The sequence below is a fragment of the Euphorbia lathyris genome, chromosome 7, assembly GCF_963576675.1.
Source record: "Euphorbia lathyris chromosome 7, ddEupLath1.1, whole genome shotgun sequence".
Taxonomy (NCBI): domain Eukaryota; kingdom Viridiplantae; phylum Streptophyta; class Magnoliopsida; order Malpighiales; family Euphorbiaceae; genus Euphorbia; species Euphorbia lathyris.
In genome coordinates this window covers 19,073,879-19,084,950 of record NC_088916.1, presented here as the reverse complement: position 1 = coordinate 19,084,950, position 11,072 = coordinate 19,073,879, and the positions used below count along the sequence as shown (strand labels likewise).

Sequence of the window (11,072 nt, the reverse complement as noted above, 5' to 3'; positions counted from 1 at the left end):
TTCCACGTCAGATTTTTAACAGATTTTTTGCCGTTTCCTTGATTTGTATAACGGCGACAACCACAGGGAGGTGTTTGTAAGAAAAAAAACCACAGGTACCACATCGCAAATCGGCGAAACCACAGGGTAGTTTTTTGTAATTATACTCCTAACATTTTGGATCAGAAATAATTTTACCCCTAACGTTTAAAATTATACAATTTTACCCCTAACATTAGAAGTCAAGAGCAATTTTACCCCTAACGTTGATAAATTGAATCAATTTGAGAAATAATTCATCAAACTGCCTTTTCAGCCATGAATCTTGTCATCTACTCTTTGAACATTTATGAGTAAAAATCACAAACATATGTTGGGATGTGGAAAAAATAAATAAAATAATAAAACTAGTCTTTTTTATACGTATTAGACAAAAAAAATTCACCGAATTTATAAATATTAAGCTCCGATTCTATTATTAAATTATAAAAAAAACATGAAATCCTTTTTTAGAACGAATTGTTATGCAATTGGTACAGAATAAGGAACAAAAATATCTATGTTTTATAATAGTGCCCGAAATTAAGCCAAATTATTAACGTTAGGGGTAAAATTGCTCTTGGCTTCCTACATTAGGGGTAAAATTACACCATTTTAGACGTTAGGAGTAAAATTGCTCCTGACCCAAAACATTAAGGGTATTTTTGCACCTTAACTCTTAAATAAAAAATTGTGAGTTATTACGTAGGTTGTTCTTTATTCCGCAAAATAAAATAAAATAAAATGATCCCTCAAAATATATATTAAATTCTTCATAAATTATAGTTGTAATCTCTGTATTTCAACAAATATTCTAGTGTTATTCTTCGGATTTTGTCCTATTTTGGGTTCTTAATGAGGATAAATTGTCACTAAGAACCCGGTTAAACATTTTATCCATTTAAGGGCTTGTTTAACCGGACTCGAAACCGGAAAACTATTTTCCGGTTTCAATTTGCAAAGAAACCGGAAGCTAGTCTTCCGGTTTTTCTATTTAACTTTTTTTAATATAAAAAATAGAAGCCGGAAGATGAGGTTTTAATCGTCATCATAATCTCCATCAATGTGTTCGAACAATGCTTTCATGGTGCTATGAATCCCTCTATCCTCCAGATATTTTTCAAAAGCCTCCAAATGTGCGTCCCTGGCATTAGCAAAAAACGATATAAAATTAATGGAATTTTGAAAGATGTGTGCATAAATAAAGAAAATAGTTGATTTGATTACCTCATAGTGAAGCTGTGAATTTCAACCTTATTGGGTGTAGCAGTAATTTCAAATTCTACATCATGGTTTGATCTATAAACGCTGCCATGAATTGGAAAACTTGGAGGATCACATGAAGTTTTATCAAATTCAAGTTCAATAAGCTCATCTTTGTACTTCCTTGCAAGTGTTATAAAGTGATATCCATGTCGCATTTCAAAAGGACACTCCACCTGAGACAATTCAACAACAATTTTTACAAATGCCTTTGATTTCTAGCACAACACACAAACACCCGTGGAGAATATGGATTCAGAGAAGTTGAATATACTATAGAAATAGATAGAAAAGATATATTGTTTAATGAATTTCCCTCAATCAGGTTTGATCACAGAACCTTGTACATATAGTGGAATATATGAATTAATGTTTAACACTATATAATATAGACAAATATAAATACTAGTTATTAAATAACTCTTAAATAAATCGGATAGTTATCCTTTAGTATCTGAGGATAGGTAAAGAGATAATTAACAATAATCATCTCCAACACCCCTTTCAAGCCGATGGTAAGAGCGAACCAAAAAATGAGAGCGAAACATAGCAAACCAAGCACTTGCAAGCAGCTTGACTTGATCATCAGTCAGAATGAAGCAGAAACAAAATGATAATCAAGCCCAGTATGTTACTGTTGGAGTTGTGGTTGGGGTTGAAGAGACAGACAAAATCGGTCGACAGCCATAATCGATGGTGAATGTCAGAAGAAAAAAAGAAGAAACAACCTGATAGAAAAGCTGGACACAGATATAATCAGGAGATTTGGTTTTGAAACCCTTAGAACTCTGCAAAATAGATGCCATTAGGATGTGAAAAATAAATAATTTCAGATCTAAATTGGAAATTGGTTTTGTTTGATTTTCAAGGGTTAGAAACTCAATAAATAAATAAATTTTGCAAGGGAGCGAAAGTATACAACTGAGGGGTTAGAGACTGGCGGCAGCAATGAATGTGAAGATGAGGGTGAGAAGCAATAAGTTTGATTACAGTCTCTCGAAACAACAAAGATGAGAATTCAAGAGGGAGAAATAGAAAAACATAATTCGAATTAAAAGTAAGGAATTAGGTGTCAAAGAAAAAGAACCGAGGAAGCAGAAGTGTGAAGGACGTCAAGACTATAACTGAAGGAAGGGACACCAAGTACCGGCAGTAATGAAGACGCATTTCTAAAATTCAGTGTCTAAGCGATGATATGGAGGATAGAGTTTGAAGGTTAAAGGAAGTAACATTTAACTTCCATTTAACATTAAAAAATAAGCAATACTGTAATCAAGAACAACGTTTTAAGAAATCGTGTTGGGCGAAGAGAAGCCACGATTCAAGTCGGAGAGAACAGCAAGAGTAGCTAAGAAAACGGCGGGAGTACCATTGAAGAGGGAGATTAAGCAACTGGAAGCTTCGGGTCGAAGATTGGGGCTCCAATTACTGAAAACGATGAAGTAAGCAATGAAATATATGACAATGAATAAGGACAAGAAAAGAGGGAGATTTGGAAGGGAGGGAATTAGGGATTGATGGGATCCCAAATCCATGGGGAAGGAAACCCCAGGATCCGAATGTGGAGAAAAAGAAGGGAGATTGTTGATGATGACCAAATTGAAATTGATACCAAACGTCTATCTCTCAGTCATTTGTTTAAGGAGAATGAACAAGCAAAGGAGTTGGCAGAATCAGAGGCAACAGTCCGTGTTTCGGTGGTGCAGCATGCGAGTCAGTGTTGAACTAAGAAATAAATCTGTGGAGACCGGATTATTGTAGGAGGAGGATGCCACTTATAGGATGGCCGAGGAAGAGGAAATGGAAGCTCTAATACCACGTTGAATATACTATAGAAACTGATAGACAAGATAATATTGTTTAATGAATAATAGTTATTAAATATAAATATATCCTTATATATATATCTTCGAATATTGACAATATAAGTAAATAATTCTTTTAAGCCATCGTTAGAGAGTTTTGAGGTTAACTGAGGTCACAGTTAAAAGAGATAATGGAAAGGGAATTAAAGTGATGAAAAGAAAAGTTAAAAATTAAACTTGGAAGTTTATGGAATGTAAATGAGATTAAATGTTTAATTTCGTTTAGAAAGAAGTTTAAATATGAAGGGGAAGGAAAGTTAAATTTATTCAACAACACAATTTTTTTTTTAAAAACTGTACTTTACTCTCGTTAAGGTATCAATTTGGAGGATAGAGTTTGGAGGTTAAAGAAAATAACATTTAACTTCCATTAACATTCTTTTGCTCTAAAAAAACAATTCCTAAACAAGATTAACTTGATATTTAACATCCAATTATTCTTATTTACTTCCATTAACCCCTTCCTAAACAAGGGCTAAATAAAACTAACAGTTATCCTAGCATATCCGAGGATAGCTATCTCCAACAAAAGAATTATGGAATCAAAATCCATGAGCGAATTACCTATTGCCTTGGCTAAAATGAATGTTAAATAGCTTTTCAAGACTAGCAGACGAAGAAACGCAGTAATTAAATGGATTCGATTCTCAAGACTAGCATATGCGGAAAGCAGTAATTAAATGGATTCTCAAAGATGGGCAGAGCAAACGGCAAACTTTTATTTGCAAATTCTGAGTAACACCACCAGAAAATTGAGAAAATAAGAAACAAACTGAAGAATCAAAAGCATTGAGATGTATAGGAATAACTAACATCAAGGGATGGGGCGGGCGGGTCATTATTGATATCGGATTCAACTGCACGAAGAAGTTCCTCACCAGTAGATGTACCGAATCCACGAATTTTTGTGCTGACAACGTAGCCATGACTGCGCTTTTCAACAGCCGAGATTGCTCCTACTGCTCGAATTGAACCCAAAACTCTGCCAAGATATGAATTGAAAGCCATTTCCAGGGTTTCAACGATTTGATTTCTGTTCCCAATCCTTTTCTTTCCTTTTATATTAGGGCTTCTTTCTTTTGCCCAAATTCCATTTGAGCCCTTATACTATTCCGTTAAAATTATAATGTGATTCAATCTCTCATTTGAGCCCCCACTCTACGAGACAAAATAATAATAATAAAAAAATCAGTAAATTTTAAATAAAAGTGGTTTCATTAATTTTCAGAGTATTGTGGTTTATTTTTTACCAAAACGAGTGTTGAGGTGTCGCACTTTTAATAATGCAATTAAAACTATCTTTAATCACCTGAAAATTAAAATTTTCAATAATTAAAGTTGTTCAATATTATACTTTTTATGGAACTATATTTTCGATTTTAGAAAATCATCTTTTTTGAAACTTTCTCTCTCTAAACATTAGTTTTCTCTCTCTTTACCAAACATCATCTAAATAATCTCGAAATAAAAAAGTTGAAGAATTAAAGTTGTTTAGAATATTAGTAGTTCTTAGAACATCTCATTTTTGAAGTCATAAATGGTGATTTTAATAATATTAATCGAAAAAATCCTTATTTTGCAAAAGGTGAAAACCTCAGTCCTCATTTTGACAAACAGTAAATCAAAATCTTTTATCTAAAAATTAGTAAAACTACACGAGTTTTATTTGAAATTTACCCTAAAAAAATCACATTTACTGAAATCATTGATAAAGTAAGTAAACTACAGCCAAATTGCATCAATGGTCATAAAATTTAGAGTATATTTTGGAACGGTTATTTGATTTTGTGTGTTTCAATAATTTATTGAATTTTTATTTGTATTTTAACAAAATTATTTTGACATTTTAAAACAGAGCAAGTAACTAGATTAGTGAGATGACAGTCATGTTGAAAAAATTATTTACGTGTGACATGGCAATCACATGTATATCATATTATAAATGAAAAAATAAAAATTATATAAAAATGCATATAAGGCATGAATACTATTTTGAATTTTTCCTCGTTATAAAGTAGAACATTTTTATAACATAACTACATATTGATCAGTTTCATTCAATTAGAATTTGATGGATAGCTAAAGTTTCAATTTCGGTCAAATAGAAGGATTCGACAATGGTTGCGAGACTTTCAGTATTTTAATAGTATTTTTTTTACTCAAAACCTTAATTCATAAATCGGCAAATAGGTGTTACAAACGAAAGGGAAGGCTCGGACAATCAAACCCCATGATCAGAACTAGAAACAACCGCCCGAGCAATAGAGTGAGATGCGAAGTTCGCTGACCTATGAACAAATTAGATAGAAACGTTTGCTATATCCTTTAAAATAGATTTGCACTCATCTATAATCATGTCTAGGACCGAATTGCCGCTAGTTTCTCGTAAAAGATCATACACTAGCAATTATGAATCTGACTCCAAAACGATGTCTCTCTAGCCCGTAGTCTTCCGCCAACTCAGTGCCTTTCTGAACGAGAGAATGTAATCCAGAAATGGATCCAGTCGACATCGTAACATGTTGTTACCTGCAGCCAAAAAAGCTCTAGTGCTGTCTTGACCAATGAAACTGTAACTTGTAAAACCATTCTGAATCTGGGTGCAGAATCATCTTCTCAGCTCATGCACTACTCACCGACCTAACCAAGTCTCATGCTAATGCTGCTGCATCCACTTTTGCTGAGCCATCTCAACTTTCCAACTCACACAACTTCTAACTGAAATAAAGGGTCTGAAGGAGCTGATGCACGTTGTGACATCTATGTGTTCTCAGCAGCCGAAGCATGAATTCCTTATCTAGATGGATGACCTTCACATGCTGATGATCCATCATATGGACTCCATCGAGAGCAAAATCAGTGCAATATTTGTTGTGAACTCAACGGTCGCCACTTCAGCTGAAGTAACTCAACATTACAAGCAGCTGCACTCTGAGGTTATTGCTGCTCGAGAACTTGCTTCCTCTTCCTCTCAGTGCATAATAGAACAAATTGTTGAAGTTGTGCGTTTGCTAAGCTTAACCCGAGAAGAGATGGAAACTGACCAAGCTAGGGCAACTGACATCTTCAATTATGCCAAAGCTACCTATGACCATGTTAAGCACCAATCCTCTTAGCGCCATATCTATGATGCTTCCATGCTGAAAATGTATCATCAGTCATATGCTAGAATGACTGACTCTATTACATGGATGAGTAAGTCACTTGAGTTCATACTCAGTGTCATCAGTTCCCACATGCAAATCCCAATGTCAAACATGGCAGGAGGTTTGAAGGTCTTTCAAGGTCTAAAAGGGAGTACGAGTCAACTCCAACATTACTCAACTTTATTGACTCGTGCTGTTCAAAAGGGGCAATTTTATGCTTCTGCCCCTCAGCCCGGTGATGTTAGCAAAACGGGGGAGAAAATAAGCAACCGGCAGAAGGAACTTGACAGAAGAAAAATCCAGGATCAACTTCTGTTGCCCCTAGCATACAAACTCAGCAATAAGAAGCATCGAAGCCTAGTCAGCAAACCAAACCAAAATCCAATCAAATCCAAGTCAACATCAAGAAATAGAATTTTTTTTCTTTAACTTGTGTGTTCTTGATATTTGTTGTTGACATGTTTCTTGTTGAGCTGAATGAATATATAAATGTATCTTCTCATAACAACTGAGTTGTTTACTTAATGTCTTATGCTATTTGCTTATATGTTGTGTTGATCTAATGCATGACCTTTCTCAAATGTCTACTCACTTAGCAATCATTGAACAAAATAAATTAAGACTTATGAACATAAAAATTATACAAGTACTTGGCCACTGAGTAAAAAAACTCAGCACCAATTAACTTACTCAGCTTACTCCTACTTTGATAACTGAACTTCATTCTCTGCTTAACTAAGTATCAAAACTGAGTAAGGAAAAAATGTTCTAAGTACTGACCATCTCTTGAAACTGGCCTTAGATTTACTTAATTAAACCTTAAAATGTTTAAAGTAAAACTAAGCCAGTGGTTCAACCCTTACGGGGGAGAATTCTCAGAAGTTTAGAAAAGGTCAACTATCATGGGGGAGCTCAACACTGAGTTCCTTATTGAATATTTTTGACAACATTAAAATGGGGGAGTTTGTTGAAATACCTTTCCACATGATTTTGATTTGGAAAAATTATTTAAGTAGAATTAAATCTCCACATGACAAAAATATTCTAACACATTAAATTTAAATGCTTTGATTTATTTGTACTAATGTGTTTGTTCAATGTTGAGTAAATTGATTTATAAGATTAAAGACATAAAAAGTGTAAGTCCCAAAAGCCCACAAGAGAAAGTCAAGCCTAAGTCAATGGCTGAAAGCCACATGGCCCAAGCAGATCAAAACGCAACTCAAACTGAATGAAACGCAAGCCCAACAAAGAGAAGGACCCAGAAGCCTTCTCCAAAAGCTTCAAGATGAAGCTGCTGAGTTGTGTGACAAGGAATTCAGGTCAGCGGCTGACCTGAATAAACTTGGAGATAAAGTATTTCTACTTTGGGTAAAGTTCAAAAGACGTAGTGTCTGGAAGACTTTGCCAAAAATATAGAGACACTCTGACCAGCCTGATGAAAAGCATCTGAGCACTGCCGAAGACAGAAGATACAAGAATTTCATTGGCCGAAGACACTGAGCACTGACTGAGTGAAAGCGACAGGAAGCTGTTTCCCTCCAACGGTTATTTCGAAATTCGAAATTACCGGTGCCTCAAGTGTACTATAAATAGGCCTCTCAAACGCTTCATTCGATGTAGGTCTTCATCAAGTCAAAACACTGACCAAATTATTATTCGAAGTTCTGTATTAGAAAAGCAAAGCAAATCTTACACCAACTTCAATCTTTGTGTAAAAGTCTAGAGTGATTTGATCATCTAAAGTGTTCTTAGCATTTGTTTAGAACAACCCTTTATCATTTCTAGAAGAATAGAAATGAGACGCTGAGTTGTTCGGTTATAGCATTCAGCAGTAGAAATAGGATTGAGTAGAGGATTCTAAAAAGCTTGGAAGGAATTCCAGGGACTGGACATAGGCGGAGAGGCCGAACCAGGATACGTCTGCTGAGTAATATCTTTCTAACCCTTAACTCCTTTATATATTGCTTGCTAAAATACTGCCTAGTCAAACACTAAAAAGAACATACGCTGAGTTGAGTGAACTGAGGAGCTGAGTTCAGGAATAGACTTAAGTGCTATCTCCTGACTCAAGAATAGAAGCAGTTTTAGTCACCCGTTGACTAAGCTTGTATCTAAAACTTACTCGGTACCACTATGCTGAAAGGCTAAGTTGAAGTCTTAAGAGAAAAGTCAGTCAGGCTTAAAGATAAATTTTTTAAATAGTTCCTAACCCCCCATTGGAACTATTATTGTCATGTTACATGGGACCAACACTAATGAGTCAAGGCTTATGAGTAGACGCCAGCCTTACATAGCTAGGAGAGCTAGATTAAAGAGGTGTAAATTTCTGAATCCCATCCGTCCATCACACTTTGGTTCACATAATTTCTCCCATGACTTCCAATGAAGCTCATTTCCTTCTGAACATGCAGAGCTCCACAAATAAGAATTCATCATTCATTTAAGATCTACACATAGCATATGATGGTAAGGTCTGTATGACGAATTTAAGTAGTACTTCCTTTCCTGCTCGCAACAGAAATTTGGTCTTCCACCCCGAGATACAAGCACGAACTCTTTCTGCAATATATTGAAACACTTGGATCTTGCACCTACCCACAAGTTATAGTTATCAAGATACATACCCTGAACCGATCGAGTGAGATCCCAAAGAGAGAGCTTAACATGGACTGTATCCTAGTACTGCAATTCCTGTTAAAAGACAACGATGATTTAGTGAAATTGACCTGCTAACCTGAGGCGGCTTCATATTATTGTAAGCATTGTCGAACATTCATAGCTTCTTCACTGGTAGCTTTGAAGAAGAGGTAGCTGTCATCAGCAAAGAAGAGATGAGAGATGGGTGGTGTAGACTGAGCAATTCAGCAAACGTGAATTAGACCGTGATTCTCAAGAGCCACCAGGGATGCTGATAATCCTTCCATGGATATTAGGAACAGATATGGCGAAATTGGATCAACTTGTTTGAGACCCCTCTATGGTGTAATTGGTCCCATTGAGTGTAGATGTGCTAGTTGCTTCTAACCCTAGAAGACCAATCAACATAAAGTGTCTCTGATTCTCTTCAATCTGTTGCACTATGTATTCAGGTATGCTTCCGCTTTAGATCTTGATGGATTAACATGAGTTTATGATCTTGTGGTTTGTGGATCTAATTCCAATAAGTAGTTCCAACAAAATTATATTGATATTCATTCAGTACTAAGTTGTCATTTTTTCTGACAATGCAGTATTACAAAATTTGCTGAAGAAAAAGGACACCAACTCACACTTAATTCAGTCGATTCTCCTATTGCATGAATCCGAGCTCAAAATAGGGTCCGAAAATCTTGTTGGAGACCACCTTAGTAGACTATCATTGAAAGAAGATACAATGTCCTTAAAACAAGAATTCCTAGAAGAACACATATTTAACATTAGTACTTTTAGCCCTTCATATGTTGGCTTGGTTAATCATTTGGTTACAAGTAGTATTTTAGATGAATTCTCAAGATTCGATAAGGAGAAGTTCAAGAAACATGCAAAATAATATGTAAGTTGAAGTTTCTAATAAGGAATTGAAATCCATTTTGGATAAGACTGTTTTTTTTATGAACATATTTACTTCATTAGATGAAAATAGTACAAATACAATCAGAAAACCATAAGGAATAAAATCCTAACAAAACCACAAAGGGACGAAATTGACTACAAAGTGCATGAAAAATCCATAAAAGGTACAAAAAAACACAAAAAACAATGAAACATATACTTCTTGGAAATCAAAATCCGTAGAAGAGCAACTGCATTCTGATCTTCATCATTCAGACCATTTCGAATATTCGGATCAGAGTCCTTTCTTTTGTTGCAACCACATAGATTTATTAGTCCATGTATAAAATAAATCGTTTCCGCACTTGCTAAATCCGAAAAAGATATAAATAAAAGAATGATTGGGAACAGATACAATTCAGACAGATACGGAGATCTGTAAAATATATGGATACTGAATAAGAAAAACAACAAAAAAATACACAATCTAACCCGGTGGGAGGAAGAAGAAGGAAAATTCCTTATTCCTCCTCAAAGTAGATCCTCTTTGATTTGGGAAGGACTAGAGTTCAAAAATTGGATAATGTACTATTGGCATACATAACAACATAAAAATAATTATTTAACCGTTAAGGTATCAGATAACTGCTAAACTCAATTTGACAAAACGATAAGATATTAAAAGTTAAAAATTAATCTTTTAAAAAAATGTTAAAAATTAATAAATTATTTACCTTAAAAGACCTAAATAAACATAAAAAAGGTATTAAAATACAACTACATTAGCACAAGTAGTAGTAGTGATTATATAAACTAGTATTGTGTCCGCGCGTTGCGAGGGTGGATAAATTTTTTATACAGAAATTTAATATTTTAATATTTTTTAAATTTTATATCATTTACATATAGTTGTACGTGTCGCGGCCTAATCTCCCGGGCGGACAGGGGGGTGGACACCGTTGACGACAGATGCTGTGATTGGCGTCGAAAGCAACCAATCGTGGAACCAAGCTGCTCGGCAGGACCGGAGCCTGGAGTATGGAAGAGTCGCCACCCACGAATGGGAAAATGAACATTGATCCCTTGCGGGAGACCGGTGAGGGTTCGGGAAACTTAGGTACGAGCCGAGAAGGCTAGCTCCTTTCCGGAGAAAGGCTACTAGGCACCCCGAGATCGACCGGTTATGAACCACCGGCCTCCTACTTAGCGTGTTAGGCGATAACGAACTAATCATATATTTCTTTAA

General features: G+C 35.2%; 1 protein-coding gene across 1 annotated transcript; it reads right to left on the bottom strand.

Annotated features, from left to right (window-relative positions):
* Window positions 1-780: 780 nt before the first annotated feature.
* LOC136234719 (uncharacterized) lies at window positions 781-4,188 on the bottom strand. The gene is made up of 3 exons (XM_066024197.1): window positions 3,960-4,188; window positions 1,246-1,457; window positions 781-1,162 (listed from the first exon to the last, which is right to left on the bottom strand). The coding sequence occupies exons 1-3, from the start codon at window positions 4,152-4,154 to the stop codon at window positions 1,057-1,059; spliced, it is 513 nt and encodes a 170-aa protein (XP_065880269.1). The 5' UTR covers window positions 4,155-4,188; the 3' UTR covers window positions 781-1,056.
* Window positions 4,189-11,072: the final 6,884 nt, after the last annotated feature.